General features: G+C 39.4%; 3 protein-coding genes across 3 annotated transcripts; 1 reads left to right on the top strand and 2 right to left on the bottom strand.

Moving 5' to 3' along the window:
* Positions 1-727: 727 nt before the first annotated feature.
* smim28 (small integral membrane protein 28) lies at positions 728-4,398 on the top strand (the record flags this gene model as incomplete). The annotated part of the gene is made up of 2 exons (XM_081361101.1): positions 728-832; positions 3,976-4,398. The coding sequence occupies 2 exons, from the start codon at positions 728-730 to the stop codon at positions 4,396-4,398; spliced, it is 528 nt and encodes a 175-aa protein (XP_081217227.1).
* Positions 4,399-6,476: 2,078 nt separating this feature from the next.
* On the bottom strand, positions 6,477-9,047 carry LOC308688390 (uncharacterized protein). The gene is made up of 5 exons (XM_081361406.1): positions 8,797-9,047; positions 7,784-8,074; positions 7,225-7,285; positions 6,897-6,944; positions 6,477-6,704 (listed from the first exon to the last, which is right to left on the bottom strand). Exons 1-5 carry the CDS (start codon positions 8,954-8,956, stop codon positions 6,635-6,637), a joined length of 630 nt encoding a protein of 209 aa, XP_081217532.1. The 5' UTR covers positions 8,957-9,047; the 3' UTR covers positions 6,477-6,634.
* Positions 9,048-14,791: 5,744 nt separating this feature from the next.
* Positions 14,792-21,053, bottom strand: LOC308687899 (lysozyme C-like; the record flags this gene model as incomplete). Its single annotated transcript, XM_081360724.1, has 5 exons — positions 14,792-14,879; positions 19,641-19,701; positions 19,844-20,059; positions 20,155-20,344; positions 20,973-21,053. 5 exons carry the CDS (start codon positions 21,051-21,053, stop codon positions 14,792-14,794), a joined length of 636 nt encoding a protein of 211 aa, XP_081216850.1.
* Positions 21,054-25,651: the final 4,598 nt, after the last annotated feature.

Below are 25,651 nucleotides of genomic sequence, written 5' to 3'. Positions count from 1 at the left end.
TTCCCTTAGTTTTCTTTAGTTTTCATGACAGAAACCAATAATGAGATAACAAGGAGGGTGGGGTCAAAACAGTGACAGGAACACAAACACCACATGTGCTACACGAGACAGGACAGGCATGTGACACAAATATCATACAAAACATAACACATATGCAAACTTTTTTCTGATATGTTTTGCCTAAGGCTCAATAAACTGCTACTTTTTAAAAAAAGTTTTTTTTTATTATTTGCTATATCAGGCCTTGCAGGGTTAAGTTCCTCCAAAGCAAAAAGTATATCTTAAAGCAACAGCTGCCTCTTCTGAACCATTCCTAGATGTTCATGTTAACATGCATCTCACACACACACACACTTCATCGCACGCGTCTGCTGCCCCAGCAGCTCTGAAACTTGTTTGATTGACAGCTCTCTGCTGTTTATTAAATATAGGCCAGCTGCGCACAGCACAAATCTCCGAATGATTGCCTTTCGGGTGTTCTTTCGCCCCGCGCCATTGGCTGACCGCTGGCCTGATTTCCACTGATCTGCATGTGCGAGCATGTGAGACAGTACTTAACACACACAAACTCCATCTCTCTCTCTCTCACACACACACTCTGAGTTCAGACAGACACAAGATGCAGCTGTTATCCCGCTGCGCTCTTTAGACAGCTGCTGGTCTGTCTCTCTCATCCGCTGAGCTCGCGCTCTCCATCATCAGCCGAAGCTCTTCTGTCAACGGCAGAATGCGACGATTGTTGGACAGCAGCTGGATAAAGTTTGGACCAGCTGGAAGAGATGACTGGGTTTCGGGGTCTCCTTCACCGCCTACGGTGGAACAACGGCTACAGGTACGTGAGCAATCCCAATTAGAGAAGTAGCACAGAAAATGACAGATTAGACACAGAAATGTTCTTTGAGACACAGAAAAACTCAAACTACACTCTTAAAAATAAAGGTTCTTTATTGGCATCACCGGTTCCATGAAGAACCATTCCATTGGACAAAAGGTTCTAGATAGTGGAAAAAGGTTATTTAGATTATTAAAATTTTGTCCACACTAAGAAAAATGGTTATTTTAAAGAGAGAGTTCAAACAAAAATGAAAATTATGTCATTTACTCGCCCTCAGGTTGTTCCAAACCTGTATACATTTCTTTGTTCTGCTGAACCCAAAGGAAGATATTTTGAACAATGTTTGTAACCAAAGCGTTGTGGGGCACCATTGACTTATATAGTATGGGGGAAAAAAAATACTATGGAAGTCAATGGTGCCTCACAACTGTTTGATGACAGAATTTTCAATTTTGGGTGAACTATCCCTTTAAGAACGGTTCACTGAAAGGTTATTTGCATGGGAACCAAAAAAATGGTTCTTCTGTGAAACCCCAATGGGATCCTTTATTTAGTAAGAGTGAAAAATAATGGAAGCTAAAAGGACAAATTGAAAATAATAATTTTCAAAATTTTAATAACTCTGACCTGCAGTACTTCTGGCTTCAGTCATTCAGTTCATGTGAGAATCAACTCAAGACATTTGTTTTGTGTTGAATTTCTGATGTTTTTGAAGTTTCAGTTGTGATCTCCATAGGGGTTTATTTGAGGTGACACTGTGCTCTGGCATAAACTAAGGGGTTTAAAGCACCAGAATATCTAATCTGGCTGAAAAGCAGCATTATGTGATTAGCATTGGTAAAACGGTGGAAGAAGGAACAGATTTTGGGATGCAGTCCAGTTATGGTGGACACACTGGTTCTGGATTAGAAAAGCAAGTTACCCTTGTGTTTTTTGGGAGCTCTTTACAGATTTGGTCAAGAGATGAGTTGAAGAAACTTTTATTGAAAGAGGTTGTGGAATGAGGCCATTAGAGAAGTTAATGGATCCATTCGTAGATATCTTCTTATCTGGAAAACTTTGCAAGACCACTTTTCACTGTAGTCTTGATATGGCTCTGTTAAAGGTTCTCTAAGCGATGTCGGGAGACGTTACTTCTTGTTGACATTCGAATTGTTGTCAAACAAAACGGAGGCTGGCTAGACCCTCCCTCCTCCTCATCCCGTCTCCTCCCTCCTCCCCTCCCTTCCCTTCCGGCATAAAGGAAAGTCAAAATAGTCACTACAAAGTTAAGTTTTACTGATACCTGATACTTCATTCAATGTGTAATGTCGCCAAGTTAGATAAATGCTTTTATATATTGCAGAACAGAATACAGAAAAAGAGAAACATTATCTTAAAATCGTTTTGCCACCTGAGGTTTTAACTATATGTTAGCTCCCATACAAGGACGCAATGATAGCAAGATAACGTTAGCTTCGCGTTTCCCATTGAGCATAAACAACGGCGGCGTCGTAAACAAATTTAGTCAAAGTTGTCAATAGCCTATAAATGAACATTCAAATTCATAACAAACCGTGGTTGAAAACAACCGTTAACTTACACAAATTGTCGCCCTATTGTGAATTTATTTGATCATTTACAATAGAGATTGATCGCTGCTAGAAACATACATGTTGTATTCACCAAAGTTAACGCTGACTGCATAAATCTAGCTAATTACTTCCTTGTGTTGGTTTTGCGAACATGAACGTCAGTTTAGAAAGAAAAGTGGATTTACCTGTTCTGCAAAAACAGAGCAACTGAATGTCAGATAGTAGCTAGAGGATAGTGAGGAGATGTTTGCTCTTTGTGACAAAAATGTTTTGGCCTAAAAACGCGTGACATGACTTAGAGCACCTTTAAGGCTTAAAAACGCTTTGATAATGCATTGTAGCTTCTTCAAATCATTGATTTCTTGGTTCTAGCATCAGTACATAGTTATTTTTTTTATGGAACTAGAGAATAAAATGTTTGGTTTGGAATTCTACAAGTTTCTTATATGAAATGTGTGAATAGATCAGTCTTCGCTTTCATCATATTTCATGTCTTTCTGGTTTTATATATTCAGATGTTATCTCCTTACTGAAAACTGCTGGTTAAAGCTTTTCTCCCAGTCTGGCCTTATCTGGTTTAAGAGGGTTTTGGACACTTTTCAGCTGGTCAGGCTTTGAAACAAGCCTTCGATCCAGTAAAGCAAAGGAAATACAAACCCAGTATAATGAAAAAAAATTAACTTACCTTTGCGATTTCATATGTTTGATTTCAAGTTCGATTTCATCAAGTTTGATTTGTATGAAAATGTATGATTTTAAAGAGAGTTCACCCATGAATGAAAATTCTGTCATAAATCACTCACACTCATGTTGTTCCAAGACTTTTGTTCATCTTCAGAACACAAATGTAGATCATTTTTGACAATCTGAGAGATTTCTGTCCCTCCATTGACAACTACCACTTTGATGCTTCAAAAAGTTCATAAAGAGATTTCTTGGATTAGTGGTTTAGTCCAAATTTTCTGAAGAGACACAATCACTTTATATAACGAACAGATTTAATTTAGTCTTGTATTCACATTTAAGCATTCATCAACTCACATCAGCTGTGGTAGACGAAAGCTCAAGCATGTTCAGATGACATGCGAGAACCAATGAGGTTCATTCTCATGTTACGCAGCACGTTTGAGCTTCAGCAAGAGATTTGTTCTCGTGCGTCAAGCATGTTTGTTTGAGCTTCTGTTTGTTTGCTGAATAATGTTTATATGTGAGTAAAAAGCCTAAATTCAATCATATAAATTTATCGAGTCTCTTTAGAAAATTTGGACTAAACTGCTCTATTCAAATGAATTAGTTTTACGATCTCTTTATGAAATTATGAAGCATTAAAATGGTAGTTGCGAAGCTTGTCAACGGAGGGACAGAAATCTCTCAGATTTCATTAAAAATATCTTCATTTTTGTTTCCGAAGATGAACGAAAGTCTTATGGGTTTGGAACAACATGAGGCTGAGTAAGTGATGACTGCATTTAAATTTTTGGGCGAACTATCCCTTTTAAGGGTTTTTAGGACTATGCAGGCCTTCAAATACAAATGTTCAAAATCATGTCCTTTATGCCCCTTTAGGGTTACCACTGGAATGAGCTTTCGATGGAAAACAACGGGAAATCAGAGCTCATCCTGTACGTCGTTCTCCCGCTTGTCACTCTCATCGTGTTCGGCATCGCGTTTGTCCTTCTTTACCGAAGATTCAGACAGAACAAGCTCGGACTTAGCAACATCATCGCACTAGACCTGCAGGACCCGGAGCGCAACGCCGAGATTCTGTCGTCACTCACCGGGAACGCGGAGCGGCTGAACAGCATGAGCTCGGACATGTCTGACGGGGTCTTCCTCATGGTCTACCTCCCGCCGCCCTACGAGGACACGCTGACGAAGATCACGCGCGCCGCCAGCCTCAGCAGCGGCAAAGACGTCGAGTCCATCAAGATCGAAGACCTCGAGGCCAAACTGTGTCCGGAGCTCAAGGCGAGAGGGGAGTTTGTCTGAGAGAAGTCTATTGTAGAGACACCGGGGCTAGTTGTCACACACCAAGGGCTATTTATATCAGTTACACACATGCTTATTTTCTCCAGAACTGGTTCAACTGGTTCGTCTGTTGAACAACGGTGAAACGTTAAAGGGGTGGTTGATTATGATTTCACCATTAGTTAGTGTATAATGTTGCTGTTTGAGCATAAACAACAAAGTTACAACGCTCAAAGTTTAAAGCAAAAGGAGAGATTTTCTTTTAAAGAAATTGCTTTTTAAGGACTACAATAAACTGTGCGTTTTTGCTCACCTTCAAAAAGTGACAATTTTAACATGCTATATATAAATATGTGGGGTATTTTGAGCTAAAACTTCACATACACACTCTGGGGACATCAAAGATTTGTCAAAGACTTGACAAAGGCGTTAATACACCCCTTTAAGGTATGTGCCTGAGTTAACAGACGTTTTTCACAAACTATGATGACGCGTTTTATCGGCCATCAGCATCTTAAATCCTGCAGTTTTTTATATTTTCATTTTTTAATGTATATATTTATTACTCTATACTTTGTATTATATTACCTTTGCATCAAATCACAAAAAACTAGTTAATGCTTCTGTGAGTGTAACAGTAAAGTAAAACAGTAAAATCTTTCTCTTTCTGACTGCCGTTATCAATCTTTTTTTTATTTGACCCTTTTTTTTAAGTTGTGAAAACTCTATTGTGGAGTTTTTCTTTTGCTATTTGAGCAAAAATATATTTAATGTAGTCTTTTTTTCACCGCTATAGAAGTTTACCCAACCATGACGACTTCCGCTTCTGAGAAACCTGGAAATGTGAAAAGGGTCTGTTTTCTAAAAATATGCCTAGAGTGAGAAATATTCACTAGAGTAAAAATGTGACAATTAGCCCCGGTCCTCCCTTAACGTGAAGACCTCATCTAAACTGTATTTGGCAGGGTCTTTTATACGGCAATGTACTAAACCATACATAGAATAAAAAGATATCTCGATATTCATACTAGTTTTGAATTTAAACAATGTATTATACATTGTCATGAGAGTAAATCTTTGTGCTTGTACAGTATTTACAGATGTAGGCTATGTGTTATCAGGAAGTAATCACCATGTGTTTTACTTTGAAATACTGCCTAGTTAGACACACTTTATGTTGTAGCACAATTAATAGAGATCAGTCAGTTAAATGTTACTTTTTTATATCTGCATGACTGCATTAGTCCTTGTTTGTATTCAGACATAAATCACAGTCCTGACAGGTTTTGCATTATCATCATCAGTCATGTAGTCTTCTCAAGTATTTCTAATAAAGACCACATTAAAGACCACTAAGTGTCACTGAACTTTTTTTTTACATATTCCCATTGCCTACAATACACTGAAAAAAAAAATATTAAAGGTCCTCTTTTAATATTTCACTCAACAACATTTGTTGGAAAAAGTTTTAAATATTATTAGTATGTGTGTGTTACATTATAAATGTTGTTGCTTGAATTTCTTTTCCCCTAATTTTTAGCAGCTCAGGTTAGTAGCTAACCACATCAGAAAGGCTGCGGCATTTACTTATAGTTATGGTTGTATGATTTTCTGACTTGAGTTGAAAGCCAGTTTGAAACCATCCTGTTTCAAATGTATTCATTCAAGTGAAGGCTGGATTTGTCAGTATCAATAATAAATATCTGACACAACTAATGGTGTTGATATATGCTGACATGCATTCTGTGATGAATGTGGAACAGATTATTATAAAATATTTGTGTATTTTTGTGTTTTATTATCCCAGTACTACTCAAAAATCAAGGGTGCCATTTATTTAATAAAAACAAGCACGCCATCTAGTGGCCATCTAATGCCCATTAAATCCTTAAGAGGAAGGGAAAAAAATATCGTGTATAAATATCGTAACTTACTCATCTTAACCACTGATTAGAAAATTAGAGAACCACCAATCCGTCATTTCACTAAACCAACCATCAACCTACACACCTTCTCAAAAGCCATGTGTTTTACATCTGATTTGGGTTGTCCACAATGTACATGACTGAAGAAATGAATTAAATTCATGAGCACATCACTGCATTTTAAAAGGATTTAATGACTCGTACAGAATAAGACACTCAAATGGTGCCAGGATTTGATGTCTAAAGCTAAGTTCATAAATGCGCATAAATGTAGAAGTAAAGCAGGGGACATCAAGGTTCAGGATTCAAATCAAGAGGTCTAAAACTCAGGATTATTGACAGTCAGCGAAGTATGTAGAGGCCTTTGCATTGATACACTCCGGCTGGTAGATCAAAGAGATCCTGTCAAAGGAAAGTATTAAACATTAAAGACTGTATGCGTTTTAGAAAATAAATTATCTACAGCTATTGTAGAGACTTTTATATTAGTTTCTAATATTCTTACATGTAAACAGTAAATGCATTCATGTTTTCCATTAATTGCTGTATTGAATTGGTTATTGTATATTAAACGTGTAGGTTTCATTCACTTACATTTTACGGATGTGTTTAGCAGTTTTGGGGTCAGGAATCACTGCAGTCCTGTGATAGTCAGATGAACACAGTTTCAGCCTTATAAGGATTCACTACTAATATGATTTCTATGTGGAATAAATGTTGACACTAGGCCTACAGTCTGCAAAATTAACAATAATTCAAACGTCTACAAACACATTTCAGGAATAATGTACATTTTTGTGTATTATAGCTCAGATAATTAAAGTGTACTACACTAGAAATTAAGATGTAGTGTGACAATAGCTTTATACGATAATAGCATTTTCTGATATGTATGTGTACTATTAAAATAAAATTTACTCACATTTTATTTATAAGGACCTGGACACAGGCCAAGTCATCACTGATGTTATCGTCAAGCAGCTCTGAAAAAGAAAAAAAAATCACATTCATTTAAGAGCACACACACACGAATGTTTAATCTGAATGAATTATTTTTACAAAATCGTGTTGAATGAATAATTCAATGACTCACTCAAATACTTTATTCATTACTAGATTAATCAGTGTTTTTCTCTTGAATGAATGATTCATTGACAAATATACTTTTTTACGGTCACTTGTCGCCACCTACTGGTGTAACGATGTAATCGATACAATTGTTATTTGAAATGCCAAGTTTACTTTCAAAAATTGATTTTAAGTGTTTATATGTGAACCATTTTTTTTATCCCAGTACTTTTTGTGATTATTTGAATATATTCGAAAATAACATTCGTGCTGCTCTAATTCTTTGATGAATAGAACGTTCAAAAGAACAGCATTTATTTGAAATATATACCTTTTGTAACATTATAAATGTCTTTACTGTCACTTTTGATTAATTTAAAGCATCTGTGTTGAGTAAAAGTGAATATACTCACTGTTGCAGGTCAGTCCACAGAGGTTCAGTGAATGACTTTGGGTGGAGTTGCACACCACATGGTCACTTAGCTGGAACAAGCCGTACAAGGTCCAGACCTCATTTTTGTCCTCGGCACTTTCCAAGTGGGGTGGAGAGGTGACTTTACTGGAGGGGCGGCCTTTATTTTTTCCTTGGCTCTTGGCAGACCTGCCCTTACGAGGACCGTGACTTTCACCTGAATTTTTTGGCTCAGTGATCGTCTTAATGGCGCTGGTATTGAAGTTAGAGGTCAGCTGGACATGGCACACGACTGTAAAGAGAGTTTCAGATAAGGCAAGTTCACAACAAATACAATAAACGATAACGATGACTAGCATCTGCACCAACGCACAATGTTGTTCTGTTTATTCTAAGCGTGCGCTACAGTTTTGTCTCCTGCCACTTCAAATGCTCAACCATTTCTGTTTGCCTGTTAGTGCTTTAATCATTCTTGAGCTGAAAAGAATTGTCCTTGATAGTGATTCCAATGATATCGTTCCTCAGTGCCGTTATCGTTATAGCTGTGGTGTGGACTTTAAAGGTCCTTAATTGGAATCTATGGTTCCATAAAGAACCTTTAACAACCATGGAATCTTTCCATTCCACAAAAAGTTCTTTATTGAGGAAAAAGGTTCTTTAAATGTTTAAATTGTTCTAAAAAAGATTATTCTTTTAAGAACGGTTCACTGAAAAGTTCTTTGTGGAACCAAAAATGTTTCTGGCATCACTGTGAAAACCCCCTTTTGGACACTTAATTTTTATATTATTTTATGTTATAATTATCATCCTTGGTGTGCATAAGCCTTTATTCTGTGAGCCTGAAGGGTCATTTTTGAAGAATATCACCGGCACCTTTTTCCATATAAGTGACCAAAAAATCTATATGCTCATCTGCAAACTGTGAAACAGTAACTATATTAATACACACAGAAGCATCAGTGTTCGGTATCTCAAGTCAGATATTAAGCTCTGGATTTAGAGATGGACACTTACTCTGCGCCAGCACGTCGGTCATATTCGGAGGCAGGGTAAGGTCCGTCTGAAGCTGCTGCTTCAGCTCACATTTATTCAGAATCACACTGTCACTCATGCCGACCGCCAGGAATAAAACAACCACAGCTGCCAACATCTTCATGCCTGGATGGATACTCATGATCTCTCTTTGTTTCTCTTACCGGGAGTATTTGCAAGTAGAGGGTGAGCCGAATATGTAGATATAGCCCCACATGTTCCCCTGAGGTGGTCCGTCTATTACACCTCAAATGCGTCAGTGGCTTCTGTGAAGTAGGATTTTGAAGAGTTGTGTGTCAGTGTGTAGGCGGTTTTATGCCACTTTATGTTCTGTATGTAGTGTTACGGTTTGGTTTCAGTGCACAGATTCAAGAAATGAAGACAATGAATTTTTTTGTGCAGACAGTAATATCTGAAAAAGTTATTGTCTCAGAAGGGATCAAATGTCATGTACAGGTTATGTGACGCCTCTAGACTACAGCATAATAAGATCTGGACAGACTGACTGGGACACGGGACAATGCTGGGAGGAGAACTGAGTTTGTCACGTAGGAAACATAGGCCTATATTAGAGGTCTTCATGGGTCCACTTCGATACGAAAACCCAAACAGAATGATGCAAGCAAGATTTTGCTTTGTTCTGGATCAAAAAAACAACTTGGCTAGTTAGTTTGTTACCATGCAAGGTGGAAAGTGTGGCAATGCTTTCCTGGTCAAATAGTTTGGGATTAAAATTAGTACACGTTATAGTACATAGTACACACGTGCAGGTTTTCCATCTGAACATGCACATTAAGATCTGCCTGTTACGTAAAGTGTTTTATTCTCACAAACGGTTAAAACTCAAAAAACAGTTAAATATAGCCCTAGACTATATGCGATCCTGTCTTTGTCCAGAATTTGCATACAAATATACAGGCTGCATTTTGTTAATGTAATTAATTGTTTCTTATAGCCTTAATAGTTTAGTCGAGTCACTTTCTCCAATTTTATGGTATAGCTCATCAATGGTTTTTTTTGCATACAGATGATTCTATTTTATTGTAACCTACATTTAGAAGTTTTAGTGCACAATTATTTATGAATGAAGAGTTCTGCATGAACGCAGATTTAACTGACATTAAATCTGGCTACGTGTGAATAGGCTACGTGTGAATCAATGCACTATTAGACCCAACCTCCTCATGTTGTGCAGATATGGGTTTTTGTTTCATTTTATTGTTATCATTTGTGAAAGTTTTATACTTTTATAGAAAAAGGCAAATGTTTTGATGTTGCTTTCCATTTTTTGAAATGGAATGAAACATGAAACAACCCATTATACATTCAGAAGATTTGAACAAACTGTATGATTATGTCAGAGAAGAACCCAAAACAAACAAGAAAAGTTTACAAACATTAAGTTGATGTCAGGAAAAAAATACAATACAATGTATGACATGAGCCCTTTAACCATTCATAAATTACAATTTGTTCATTTTATTTTCCTGCTGGTGAGTGATTGTTGTGGTGGAGGTTGCTATGGGGCTTGAGGTGGAGGTTGCAGTGGGGGTTGAGGTGGAGGTTGCAGTAGGGGTTTTGGTGGAGGTTGCAGTGAGGCTTGAGTTGGAGGTTGCAGTAGAGGTCTTTTTAGAGGTTGCAGTAGAGGTCTTTTTAGAGCTTGCAGTGGGGTTTGAGGTGGAGGTTGCTTTGGGGCTTGAAGTGGAGGTTGCGCTGGGGCTTGAGGTGGAAGTTGCAGTGGGGGTTTCAGTAGAGTTTTGGGTGAGGCTTGAGGTGGATGTTGCAATGGGGGTTAAGGTGGATGTTGTGATTGAGGTTCCTGTGGTGCTTGAGGTGGAGGTTGCAGTGGAGCTTGAGGTGAAGGTTGCAGTGTGGCTTGAGGTGGAGGTTTTGGTGGAGGTTGTTGTGAGGCTTGAGGTAGAGGTTGCAGTGGAGCTTGAGGTGGAGGTTTCAGTGGAAGTTGCAGTGGGGGTTTCAGTAGAGTTTTCGGTGAGGCTTGAGGTGGAGGTTGCAGTGGGGGTTAAGATGGATGTTGTGATTGAGGTTCCTGTGGGGCTTGAGGTGGAGGTTGCAGTGGAGCTTGAGGTGAAGGTTGCAGTGGGACTTGAGGTGGAGGTTTCAGTGGAGGTTGCAGTGGAGCTTGAGGTGGAGGTTTCAGTGGAAGTTGCAGTGGGGGTTTCAGTAGAGTTTTCGGTGAGGCTTGAGGTGGAGGTTGCAGTGGGGGTTAAGATGGATGTTGTGATTGAGGTTCCTGTGGGGCTTGAGGTGGAGGTTGCAGTGGAGCTTGAGGTGAAGGTTGCAGTGGGACTTGAGGTGGAGGTTTCAGTGGAGGTTGCAGTGGAGCTTGAGGTGGAGGTTTCAGTGGAAGTTGCAGTGGGGGTTTCAGTAGAGTTTTCGGTGAGGCTTGAGGTGGAGGTTGCAGTGGGGGTTAAGATGGATGTTGTGATTGAGGTTCCTGTGGGGCTTGAGGTGGAGGTTGCAGTGGAGCTTGAGGTGAAGGTTGCAGTGGGACTTGAGGTGGAGGTTTCAGTGGAGGTTGCAGTGAAGCTTGAGGTGAAAGTTGCAATAGAGCTTAAGATTGAGGTTGCAGTGGGGGTTTCTGTGGAGGTTGCAGTGGGGCTTGAGGTGGAGGTTGCAGTAGGGGTTTTGGTGGAGGTTGCATTGGGGTTTGAGGTGGAGGTTGCAGTGGGGCTTGAGGTGGAGGTTGCAGTAGGGGTTTCGGTGGAGGTTGCATTGGGGTTTGAGGTGGAGGTTGCAGTGGGGCTTGAGGTGGAGGTTGCAGTAGGGGTTTCGGTGGAGGTTGCAGTGGGGCTTGAGGTGGAGGTTGCAGTAGGGGTTTTGGTGGAGGTTGCATTGGGGTTTGAGGTGGAGGTTTGAGTGAGGCTTGAGGTGGAGGTTGCAGTAGGGGTTTCAGTGGAGGTTGCAGTGGGGCTTGAGGTGGAGGTTGCAGTTGGGGTTTCGGTGGAGGTTGCAGTGGGGCTTGAGGTGGAGGTTGCAGTAGGGGTTTCGGTGGAGGTTGCATTGGGGTTTGAGGTGGAGGTTGCAGTGGGGCTTGAGGTGGAGGTTGCAGTGGGGCTTAAGGTGGAGGTTGCTGTGGGGCTTTCGGTGGAGGTTGCAGTGGGGCTTAAGGTGGAGGTTGCTGTGGGGCTTTCGGTGGAGGTTGCAGTAGGGTTTGATGTAAAGGTTGCAGTGGGGTTTGATGTGGAGGTTGCAGTGGGGGTTTCAGTGGAGGTTGCTGTGGGGCTTGAGGTGGAGGTTTCAGTGGGGGTTGAGTTGGAGGTTGCAGTGAGGCTTGAGTTGGAGGTTTCAGTGGGGGTTGAGTTGGAGGTTTCAGCGGGGGTTGAGGTGGAGGTTGCAGTAGGTGTTTCGGTGGAGGTTGCAGTAGGGTTTGATGTGGAGGTTGCAGTGGGGCTTGAGGTGGAGATTGTGGTGGGGTTTGAGGTGGAGGTTGCAGTGTGGCTTGAGGTGGAGGTTGCAGTGGGGGTTTCGGTGGAGGTTGTTGTGGGGCTTGAGGTAGAGGTTTCAGTGGGGGTTTTGGTGGAGGTTGCTGTAGGGTTTGATGTGGAGGTTTCAGTGGGACTTGAGTTGGAGGTTTCAGTGGGACTTGAGTTGGAGGTTTCAGCGGGGGTTGAGTTGGAGGTTTCAGCGGGGGTTGAGGTGGAGGTTGCAGTAGGTGTTTCGGTGGAGGTTGCAGTGGGGGTTTCGGTGGAGGTTGCAGTGGGAGTTTCGGTGGAGGTTACAGTGGGGCTTGAGAATGAGGTTGCAGTGGGGCTTAAGGTGGGGGTTTCGGTGGAGGTTGCAGTAGGGGTTTCGGTGGAGGTTCCAGTGGGGGTTTCGGTGGAGGTTGCAGTGAGGCTTGAGTTGGAGATATCAGTGGGGATTGAGGTGGAGGTTTCAGTGAAGCTTGAATTGGAGATTGCAGTGGGGTTTGAGGTGGAGGTTGCAGTGGGGGTTTCGGTGGAGGTTGCTGTAGGGTTTGATGTGGAGGTTGCAGTGTGGCTTGAGGTGGAGGTTGCAGTGGGGTTTGAGGTGGAGGTTGCAGTGTGGCTTGAGGTGGAGGTTGCAGTGGGGGTTTCGGTGGAGGTTGCAGTGGGGCTTGAGGTGGAGGTTGCAGTGGGGCTTAAGGTGGGGGTTTCGGTGGGGCTTGAGGTGGAGGTTGCAGTGGGGCTTAAGGTGGGGGTTTCGGTGGAGGTTGCAGTGAGGCTTGATTTGGAGATTTCAGTGGTGCTTGAGGTGGAGGTTGCAGTGAGGCTTGAGTTGGAGATTGCAGTGGGGTTTGAGGTGGAGGTTGCAGTGGGGGTTTCGGTGGAGGTTGCAGTGGGGCTTGAGGTGGAGGTTGCAGTGGGGCTTAAGGTGGGGGTTTCGGTGGGGCTTGAGGTGGAGGTTGCAGTGGGGCTTAAGGTGGGGGTTTCGGTGGAGGTTGCAGTGGGGGTTTCGGTGGAGGTTGCAGTGAGGCTTGAGTTGGAGATATCAGTGGGGCTTGAGGTGGAGGTTGCAGTGAAGCTTGAGTTAGATATTGCAGTGGGGCTTGAGGTGGAGGTTTCAGTGAGGCTTGAGTTGGAGATTGCAGTGGGGTTTGAGGTGGAGGTTGCAGTGGGGGTTTCGGTGGAGGTTGCAGTGGGGCTTGAGGTGGAGGTTGCAGTGGGGCTTAAGGTGGGGGTTTCGGTGGGGCTTGAGGTGGAGGTTGCAGTGGGGCTTAAGGTGGGGGTTTCGGTGGAGGTTGCAGTGGGGGTTTCGGTGGAGGTTGCAGTGAGGCTTGAGTTGGAGATTTCAGTGGGGTTTGATGTGGAGGTTGCAGTGAAGCTTGAGTTAGATATTGCAGTGGGGCTTGAGGTGGAGGTTTCAGTGAGGCTTGAGTTGGAGATTGCAGTGGGGTTTGAGGTGGAGGTTGCAGTGGGGGTTTCGGTGGAGGTTGCTGTAGGGTTTGATGTGGAGGTTGCAGTGGGGCTTGAGGTGGAGATTGCAGTGGGGTTTGAGGTGGAGGTTGCAGTGTGGCTTGAGGTGGAGGTTGCAGTGGGGGTTTCGGTGGAGGTTGCAGTGGGGCTTGAGGTAGAGGTTGCAGTGGGGCTTAAGGTGGGGGTTTCGGTGGAGGTTGCAGTGGGGCTTGAGATGGAGGTTGCAGTGGGGCTTAAGGTGGGGGTTTCGGTGGAGGTTGCAGTGGGGGTTTCGGTGGAGGTTGCAGTGAGGCTTGAGTTGGAGATATCAGTGGGGCTTGAGGTGGAGGTTGCAGTGAGGTATGAGTTGGAGATTTCAGTGGGGCTTGAGGTGGAGGTTTCAGTGAGGTTTGAGTTGGAGATTGCAGTGGGGTTTGAGGTGGAGGTTGCAGCGGGGGTTTCGGTGGAGGTTGCTGTAGGGTTTGATGTGGAGGTTGCAGTGGGTCTTGAGGTGGAGGTTGCGGCCCAGATTTGCTTTGAGGTGGATACTGGGGTGGATTTTGAGGTTGGCTTTGTCGTGGTGAAGAAATTATGTGGCTTGAATGGTGACTTTATGGGTGTACCAGGGGGCTGGTGGGCCTCACACATACTGAACACCAACAGAACCAGAGGCAACACCACCAGTATTTTCACTAGAAGAACACTCTTCATCTCTGATGATCTGGAGATTAAACACACTTTATTCGGTGAACTGCTTTTAAATTCCAGATGAAATTAGGATGTCAAATTACTGTGTATATTTCTTGAAATAAAACCAAGAACAAATCACTATTTTAAGTGTATGCTGACAAATCAATATGTGTGAAATTAGAAAATAAAAGATAACATTATTGCATAATCATACAAACAAGCAAATCATATTTATGTACTTTTAATTATATTACATTTATTATAAAAATGTCCATTAGAAAGAAATGGATTAATCGAATGATTCTGAAAACTACTGCACTTCAACTCATTACAAGGAACTGGAAAAATTTATTTTCCCCTATTTTATTATTATTATTTACTATATAAAATGTATTTATTTAGTAATTATGCGTCTAATCTGGTTCTCTGAGGTGCCACATAACCTGTACGACATTCGACCCAAGCTGAGACAGAAGTGTCTCTTTAGACGTGTTCTCGACTCTAAAAGATGCACAAAGTCACTATTGTAATTTACTCAGAACTTGTTGTCACCCAGTTCCACGAAAACCAAACTGCAACGTTTCACACTCAACACACAGTGTCATAAAACCACCTTCATACAACAGCCTCAGACTCTTTTATTTCACACAAAGATAGGCCTCTCAGGGGAACACATGTCAGTCTATATTAGTGACTAAACGTCCCACTTTCTAGGGACTGGTCCTGTTTTTGGTGGCTTGTACCTGTCTAGAAATGTCACCTGAAATGTTCCAGTGTTTTTTAATTATACGTTCAAAAGTAAAATAATATGTATAACATTTTAAAATTAAAATGTGTTGAAAGTAGTTATAACGTTACTCTGTGCGTTCTTGTTGCACACTGCAGTATGGTAGATCGAAAATACTATACCATATTAACTCTTTTCCCGCCAGCGTTTAAAAAAAAAATTGCCAGCCACCGCCAGCATTTTTCATCAGTTTTACAAAAGTTTCATGGCCTTCAAAATGTTTTGTTGTATAATATGTGCACATGCATTATAGGCTATCAAAAGAAAGAACGGAGCCTATAAGCTTTTAAACAACAGTAACAACAACAACAACAACAAAACTTTTTATTAAAGCTTAATACATTCTTTTTTTTATCAACTCTTGAACGTGGGTAGTTTCATTAAAAAAAGTAGCATTTTGAGGAAAATGCTGCGAAAAACACGTTTTTCTCAAATACTACATCCAGATCAGATTCAGAACGATGATCAAAACACAGATAGAGTAGACCGAGTCCTTCAACACCCCCAAAGATTCACTGTCCTATTTCATTCAGTAACATTTAGGCAGTTTTGATTTATATGCTGTTTAATGTTGATCATCGCGCTATTTTACATATGCATATTAGTGGCAGTTCTAGACCACGATAACGGGGGTCCAGGTAGGGAACACTTGTGCTTTTAGGGGCACACTTTAACATTTATCTTAAAAATGAAAATTCTGTCATCATTCACTCACTGTCATGCTATTACAAATATGACTTTCTTTTGTTGAACAACATATTCTGAGAAATGTTGATATTCTGAGAAATGTTTTTTTCATCCATACAAATTGAAGTCAATGGGGACTGAAACGGTCTGGTTACCAATATCTTCCTTTGTGTTCAACAGAAGAAAGAAACTCATACAGGTTTGGAACAACTTAAGGGTGAGTAAATGATGACAAAATGTTCATTTTTGGTTGAACTATCCCTATTTTCAGGATTATTGGAGGTCATTTTTACTGGGTCAAGTATCACTCTGCAATCCATACTCATGAATTAAAATGATTTCAAGTGCATCTTTTTATTTGACAAGTAGTCTTGTATTGTAGTGTGATAATTAGCATAATTGATCAACAGATAAAACGTTGTCAAAATAATTCCAGTTCAAATGGCTAAGCGGAAGCGATGAATAATCATGTATTATACATTTTTAAGAATAGACAAGTAATTTGTTGAGTTCAATTTGTAAAGACTACACGCCTGCGCACATATATATTCAAACGCGCATACCGATAGACTAAAGTCTAATACCTATAGTCAGCGTTTTCACAGGCTTGCGTTTTTGAAGTTTGCACAGAGAAAACGTTTTTATTTTTTTTATTTTCAAGGCTTGCATTTTGAAACCTATTTAAAGGTTTGCGTTCTCACGCACTGTTGTCGTGCGAATGAGCGGGCCGGAGTGCGTCAAAGGTTTACTGTTAGAAAGGTGTGTTAGCGGCCCCTAAGTTAAATAACTAATGATCTTTGCAACAGAAGTGAATCAATCAAAACTAACTGTAGCTGGACAATAACTTTATTCTAGAGCTGCTATAAAGCCAAAACAATCTGTTACTTCAATTTCCTATTATCACTGTAAAGTTGCGCTGAAACAATTTATATTGTTAAAAGCGCAATATAAATGAAGGTGACTTGACTTTCAATATCTAAATTTGCTAAATGGAAAATGGCTAAATTTAAAATCTAAATGGAAACAAAATTTCGCAAAAACTCCCATTTATCGCAAAAAAAGTTGTTCCGCTCGCATGAGGTGATTTTTCAGGCAATTCAAAAAAGAAATATTTAGCAAAACTGCAATGAAAACAGTTTTTGCGCATTTACAGGTCACCTGACGTAGATGACGCGGTATGTTTGGACAGAATACGAGACAGAGTTCTTTATTAAATTCATATAAGACAAAATAATTACAAGAATACTGGATTCTAAACATCAAAGAAATGCCACAATCAAGACATCAAAGCAGATATGAGGGAGAAACACCCAGAAACACCTCATACAGTATGTGCCGCTCTCAAGTAGGCCTATAATAAGGGTCGTTCCTTACCATTAATGCTTGGAAAACACACATACATCTCCTTCGATTAATAATAATGGCCAGTGCGGTGGCTGAGATACATAAACCTACCAATGTCTGTTGCTATGATTTTTGGAATTAATTTTTAGTCGCATAACGTCGTTTAATGGAAACGCCGTCATTTCGCAATAGTTTTTTGTCGACATTTAGAAAAAAAAAATCGCAAACGTTTTGCGCAAATCTGTAATGGAAACCCGCCTTCTGTCTCTGTGATAGAGATGGGTCGTAATTTATCTTTGGCTGCATTATAATGACGTCCTAATTCGGATTATGATCAAAGATTGTGTATGTGGACGTGTTTGGAGAAATTAGCTATTGAAAAATGACATTTTAACTCAGCTCAAATAAACTAAATGGTTTAAAGATTATTTCGTTTTGCTGAATGAAATTCAAAGTCATCAAATCAAGTGAGTAACATGATCTGATCTATCACGGCTGCGTCTGGGTAAAGTTACACACAACACAACTTGTAAAGTGAGCTTATATGTACAATCAAGTGTGTAGTGTGGTAGAAATTTCCATACGCACCTGACTTAAGTTAGCCTGTCTCCAGTCGTCACTTAAAATTTATACTCTAGCGTGTCTCCAAATTGATTTCGGCTGAGTCGGACGACGTCTCGTCCACTAAATTAACACTATCACTTGGGATTAAGATCTCTAGTGTCCTAACCAGACAGACTCCAGACAACGCCTTTCAATATGCTTTAATCACGGCCGGAGGACCTCAGACCAATTTCAGAGACAATCCCGCCACATAAAAAAAGTAGGCTACAACAGTTTTTATAGTATAAGATTCATTGCATACATTTTCTACAATATGATTGGTCCTTCATATGTATAGTTCAGCAAAGCATTCTGTTACTAGGTAAGAGCAAATCTGGATTTCTTGAATACTTCACTTTGTTACTCACTCATGAGTTTATATATTTAGACATCTGTCTAGTTTCATTTCCCCTTTTTGTTATGTTCAGACATGATTCAGACACTGTGGCCCAAGTGTTGGGGACATTTAGGTTTCAAAAGCATATAAATATTTAGATATTTGGACTGGAAACCAGACAAAAATACTAAGTAAGAAAAGCATTTTTAGCAGTGTTCACAAATATTATCATAATCACACACAGCATCAGCACAGTGTGATTCAAGGAACGGAGACAGTTTTATTACAAGTGTCGACAGAAATGTAAAACGCCACCAAAAATTTGCATTATTACAGCGATAATATAAAGTTTATTCATGCACAAACACCCTCTGTTCAGAGCCTTAATATGTTTAAACTCACGCTGATCCCACCACCATCATAGTGACCTCATTACCATTCAATCAAAGCAGTTGCCATGGGAACATCAGACTGTTGTGTTTTTAGAGTGACAGAAATCATGCAGTGATATTGTAGGTAATGGTAGTCAGTATATACATATTTTGATTCTGTAAATCTCTGGTACAAATCTACAGTTTTACAGCAGGTCTGAAGAGTAAAATCACACTGTTGTTTCTCTCAGTAAAATCAATCAATTGAAACAATTGGTGTTGTTGCAGTCAGACACTCAGCGAAATAACGTGAAGGAACCACAAAGTGACACTCCCTCACCAAAATAGTGTTCAACCTGTAACACACAAACAACAGTCACACTTTGAACGTTCAGGCCGTATTTTACTTCTTAAGCCTTTATACTTGAAGTAAATAATTTGATTAATAATATATATATCTCTGTGTGTACATATATATACACACACATATATATATAAATATACATTTACAAATTTACACATATATAATAATTATTTTAAATGCGATTAATCGATTAAACAGCACTGGGTTTACATGTTTGCAAAATTAATAATAATATATATATTCAATAATAATATATCCAAAAATAATCCTGCACATATTGTGAAAATAAGAGACTACGGCAGACTTCTTTTTGCATATATAAAGGATCATACATTTTATTATTTTCAACTTACGTTGCAAGTGGAAGAGTGATATCAGAGGCGTTTTTGGGTTTAGGTTTACTGTGAAGAAAGAAAACATGTTAAGAAATTGAATATAATAAGACTTACATTGAGTGTTTATATATGTGCACATTTTCATAGAGGCCTTTTAAACTTATGCCCAAATGTCATTCAGTAACTACACTGTCAAAAACGCTTTTTATTTGTAGTTGTAAATAAAACAAAGATTATTGGGGTAGTTTTACCAGAAAATACCATTTCAGGTTTTCTACTGCAAAATGTGTTAGTTGCCTTTTCTTTCTAATTATGTGTGAAATTTAGCAATTTCTGAGTGGAATCAGTTTCAAAGTGAATCCTACACAAAAAGTTATATGCATATGAAATGACATCTACAGCAGATCATAGTAGTGTGTGTGTGTGCTACTTACATGCTGCCAATCACGGTCTTCAGGCAGGCGATGTCATCTGTGATGTCATCGTCAGTCAAAGCTATTGGAGGAAACAGAAAAGAGTCAAAACCTTATTCAAACTGGCTCACTGTGAATGATGAGAGTCATAGAAATCTGGAAGTTTTTGAGTCCAGAAATTCACAAATCATTGTTTAGGATATAGTGTTATGGTATTTTCTCACCAGAGCAGCTCATGTTGCAGACATTGAGCGACGGCATCATGCCAGAATCACAGGCCAGCTGATCACTGAGCTGAAACACGCCGTACATCCGCCTGACGGGCCGCTGCTTTTCATGCCCAAAAGAGAGGGTATTAAAGGACTCGTTTTCTTTAGGCTTGGCGGCGATGGCTTTGACAAAGCTGGTGTTGAAGCCAGAGGCATTGGCCTTGCAGACAACTGCCACAGAACAAAAGGAATAAAGGGTGTGAGGCTGATCAACCTTTTATCTGCACATGTGACATAAATATATGGAGAGAGAATCTGTTGCTCACGTCTAGCGATGAGATCATCCACGGTCATTTTGTCTCCCATGGCTCTAATCACCTTAATCTGAGCCGCCTCGAGTTGAGCCTTCAGCTCACATTTACTGAGAACCCGTCCCTCAGTCGCACTGGACACCAGCAGAACCAGAGCCAACGCTGCCAACATCTTCACTGGGAGAACGCTCTTCATCTCTGATATCTGGAGGTAAACACAGAGACAAGTGAAAGCAGAGGTGGAAGCTTCTTTTCAGTCAGTTGTGTTAATTCGGTTGGTGGACTCATTATTTTATGCTGATCGCATCACAGCTGATTTTATTGATTAAAGCAACAGTAAAGGCATTTATTATGTGAAAAAATATTCTATTTTAAATAAGTACTGTTCTTTTGGGCTTTCTATTCATCAAAGAATTCTGAGAATTCAGTTTACATAAAAAAGTATAACAGTTTCCATAAGAATATGCAACACTGATAATAATCATAAATGTTTCTTAATCATCATATTAGAGTGATTTCTGAAGGATCGTATGACACTGAAGACTGGAGTAATGATGCTGAAAATTCAGCCTTGATCACAGGAATAAATTACATTTTACAATATATTCACATAGAAAACAATTATTTCAAACTGTAATAATATTTCACAATATTACTGATTTTACTGTATTTTTGATCAAATAAATGCAGCCTTCTTTCAAAGACATTAAAACATCTTACCAACCCCAAATGAACTATACTGTACATGTGTTGCAGTCACAATGACCAGCAAGCGGTTTGAACACAACATGCAATCAAAACTGGAGGAAGAACCATATTAAACTCACTCTTACCAGATGCTTTGTTGTCTTCAGATGTTCCTCAGTCTTCACTGTCCTGTACTGTGACTGATCAGTCTTATATATGTTAGTCATCTCCACCTCAGCTGCACCTGTGTTTTTGGTTCATCCCAGCATTAATACTGAGATTAATATTGTTTTGGTCTGAATGTGTGTCAGGGGAAGATAGTCTCGCCCTGTTGAGTTTTGGTTCCTCCCAAGGTTTCTCCATCCACCCAAACACCCGTCTTGAGAAAGAAGACTTATTCAGGGTTCACACGGGTCCTTGAAATCCTTGAAAGTTTGTGAATCTGAAAAAAAAAAAAATGTTCAAGGCTCTGGAAAGTGCTTGGAAATAAACATACAGGTCCTTGAAAGTGCTTCAATTTATTTTGTGCAAGAAGTTTTCTGGAAAAAAATCCATATTATTCTCTCCGGTCCGCTAATGTGTTATTTCACCGACACTTCGTGGCCTATGCATACTAGCCTGCTTGATTTACCTTAGTTACGCGCATTTACACGTTACGTTAAGTGTTTCCCGCGTGAGGTACTTTGTGTTGTACGTTGCCATGATGTTCACGCATGCACAGACACACCGCAAAAATAGGCTGAAACCGCTGAAATGTGATGCCTGGAAAATGCAAGTTTCAAGATATTTGGCTCACCATAGAAGATTACAAAGATTTTTTTTTTTGTCCTGTATTTTTAGGTAAAATGATGCTTTCCGTATCAAATCAATGCGGGACATGATTTGTCCCGTATTTTTGATAGACACATACATTCATTGACAGAATCATAGACAGTAAAAGAAATGGACACAGCGACCCCATTGGATTCAACGGAGAAAAGTGAAGTCAATTAGAAGCTCTCACTTCCTGATGGTCGAGCGTACTGCGCAGACTCAAACTGAGCTTGACGACGTAGATGTGACGTGAGCAACCTTAGTAGCTGTGCCGAGAGAAATCTGAATCATTCCCTTCCGAAACTTGCAGAGATGGAGATTGTGAGGAGGTGTCCATGAACTAGGAGCAGGAGCAACTTTTGATAAGTATTCTGATTAATTATTTTGTCATTTTGCCTCCACGTCCCCCCCGATTGCCTGCGAGCTTCTCCTCCTGTCCATACGGTAATCTCTCTACTGTGCGACAGAGAGTTGCGTGGTTATGACACAATCATTAGCCTATTTACGGGGCCATAACGTAAGATACAAGGTAATGGAGCCTTTTATACATTGCCGTGTTTCTTTAGAAATAAATAATGGACAAATGGAGTCTTTAAACGCCTCAGATGTAAAGTTATTCGCTGTCAAAGTGACGTCAAAATGAATGGGAGTCAATGAAATGCTAACAGCAGGTGATGGTCTGCTAATCAATGGCGGCCCCCGGGGAAGCTTCGGTTTCCGGCTGATGGATTACCCCCTTGAGGGTTAATGCGTGTTAGCGTCTTTGTTTCCATAGCGACGGAGTTTAGAGAACATGCGCCGTAAACGGGCTTAATGCACGTTTTTTAAAAAAACATGTTGAGCTCACGTCCTCTCCAGATATGAAAATAGGTATCAATGGGTCTGTCTGTCCAGTAGCTAATGATGAATGTAAGGCAAACTGCACAGTTTAATTTGCTCACGCGTTGCAGTAGCCTATGCCGTGACAGACACATCCTTTCTTTCAAAGGCCTAATTGGCGTAATAGGCCTATTGTTTTTTTGTTTTTAAATTTGGATAATCTCTTAATATAATATACATAGATCTTGGTAGACAGGTAACTATTATATTTGTAGACGTCATTAGACAGATTAATTCATAAATTATAATTAATGTTATTTATTAATTTATCGTTTATAAATATTAAACATGCATAATAAATGATGATCCTATCTGTCATACACAATTTATGGCATTTAAAAAAAAGTTTTAAAAGTGCTAAATTATTTCAATAAAAATGGGACAAATAATGTAGTCATAATTTAAGAAGTAAATAAATGCTAAAGGCACACCAACATATACTGAAGAGTTATGTAGAAATAAATAAATTAATCAAATGTAAAATAATAATATTTGTTCTGTTGCAAGTTCACATACTTGATGTCATGTTTTCTCATGGTTTATTGTTGAGCTGTCAAGTTGTCATGTTGAAATAATCAGTTCCAAGATCTTGACACATTTTTATTTGATTTATCATTATTATTTTTTATAGGATGTACCGAATATTCTTACGTTTTATGCAAAACATAAATATGACAAATAGAATATCAGATCTCTGTCATATGGCCAAAAATAAATGAAAAAAAAAGCTTTTTTGCGTAGTAGTTTGACAGATGTGTAACTGTAATACAAGGTAACAAGATGTAACCTTGTTCTCACTTGAAATGTGTCGTCACATTAAGCCCTTGAATTTGAGGGTATTGGATCTGGAAAGTCCTTAAAGGTCCTTGAATTTGAAGTTAACCAAGGTGTGGGAACCCTGCTTAATGCTTTTGTGCAAAAAGTGCTTTATGGGCAAGGCGCTGTCATTTAAACAGCCGTTTCTAGAAACTCACAATGGCTTTAGTCAAGAATTTTTTGCAACCAACCTAGTTTAAGGATCATTTATGAATTAAATGACTTAATGAATTGTCTGTTTCAAATCAGACTTGTTCTTCAGCATTGTCACAGTGAATAATTTGCAGCTTACGTTAGTGTGTCAAAAGTTCATGCAACTTGCAAATTTATGTGGGAACAGTGATGCTTTACTTGGAAAGATTGCCCAGAATATAGTAGTTCAGTTCTTTTTTAAGTTTTATTGGCATAATGCTTTTCACAATACATTTTGATCCAAAGCTGCTTTGCAGGATATAGTGCCTAAAAGAAGGTTGGTTGGTTGGTTGGTTGAAGTGGATGAAAAAGAAACCTTGGGAGGAACCAAAACTCTCCAGGGAGAGACAGCCTTTTTCTGAGACGAGCATCAAACATTAATCTCAGTATTAATGTTGGGTTGAACCAAAAGCACAGGTGCGGGTGCAGGTGGAGACGACTCTAACATATATAAGTCAGACAGTGAAGACTGAGGAACATTTAAAGACTCTCAATCATCTGTATCTCCAACAACAGAACATCTGGTAAGAGATTAAATGTTTCACAAAATGCATTGTGCATTGACAAAATGAAAGTATTTATATTGTTTAAATAAAATGTATATTTAAACTAATAATGTTGAATACATTTATTATAAAATCTATGAAATTTGCAATGTTCAAAATTTGTATTCTGTCTAAAATAAAAATGTATTTATTTGATTATTAGTTTGGTTGTTTGCATGATCTAAAATAATGAAATGTATATTATTATATTTCCTCATTCCACTCCATATCAATGTATCAGCAACTAGATTTACAAAAAAAGAAAAGAAAATCCCCCCATAATTATGTTCACAAGTATTGTACAGTCTTCTGGAATCCTTAAAGGGACATGGTGATGGAAAAAATATATATATGAGATTGTAGGAAAAATTATGTAAATGCTTTTGCATTCTCTCCCAAATGTTTTGTGTTCCCCAAGAAACTTTGCATTTGCTCACAAAACCTTTGCATTCCCTTGCAAAATGTTGGTCTTACCCCAAGAAATTTTGCATTCACTTGCAAAACGTTTGCCTTCCCTTGAGAAACTTTGCTTTCACTTGCAAAGCTTTTGAGTTCTTTGCGAGTTTCTTGGGCGAGTGCAAAAGTTTTGTGAGTAAATGCAAAGATAGATAAAATAAAAGTTTTTTTTCTCCCATCTCATATTTTTCCATCACCGTGTCCCTTTAGGGGCTCCATAAAGTATAAGCGTAAAATGCATAATGCAGATTTACCACTTGACAAGTCCAGTTATTTAAGCTTTTTGATGTAATGTAATAAGGAAAAGAAAAGCGCTCCAGTTTTTGATTTTATTGTTAATGATAAAGTGACAGTATTTAAAAGCCCTCAGCAGCAGCAACACAATGATATTAGACACAGTAATATATATTTAGACAGAAATGTAAACATTCACAGTATTACAGCAACAAACTAAAGTGTCTTAACTTAAAGTGCACAAACTCCCTCTATTAAAAGTCATTAGACATTTAATAAACTCACACAAGCCGCGTTTCCATTACCCTTCAAATTGCGCAAATTGAAATTGCGAATTGAAAATACGCCCAATGGAAACACGTCAATTTCGGAAAAACTCCCATTTATCGCAAAAAAGTTTTTACGCTCGCATGAGGTGGTTTTTCAGGCAATTCGAAAAAGAAATATTTCGCAAAACTGCAATGGAAACAGTTTTTGCGCATTTACAGGTCACCTGACGTAGATGACGCGGTGTGTTTGGACAGAATACGAGACAGAGTTCTTTATTAAATTCATAAAAGACAAAAGAATTACAGGAATAATGGATTCTAAACCTCAAATAGGTTTACGCTCACGCGTATAATAAGGGTCGTTCCTTACCATTAATGCCTGGAAAACACACATACATCTCCTTCGATTAATATTAATGGCTAGTGCAGTGGCTGGGATATACATAAACCTGAGGAAAAAATGAAGTTTTAGTCGCATAACATCGGTTAATGGAAACGCCGTCATTTCGCAATAGTTTTTTGTCGACATTTAGAAAAAAATCGCAAAAGTTTTGCGCAAATCTGTAATGGAAACGCGCCTACAGATACCGCCACCATCATATTGACCTCATTACCAAAGGT

Source organism: Scardinius erythrophthalmus, assembly GCF_964197995.2.
Source record: "Scardinius erythrophthalmus genome assembly, chromosome: 3".
NCBI classification, from domain to species: domain Eukaryota; kingdom Metazoa; phylum Chordata; class Actinopteri; order Cypriniformes; family Leuciscidae; genus Scardinius; species Scardinius erythrophthalmus.
This window is presented reverse-complemented; position numbering and strand designations above follow the sequence as displayed.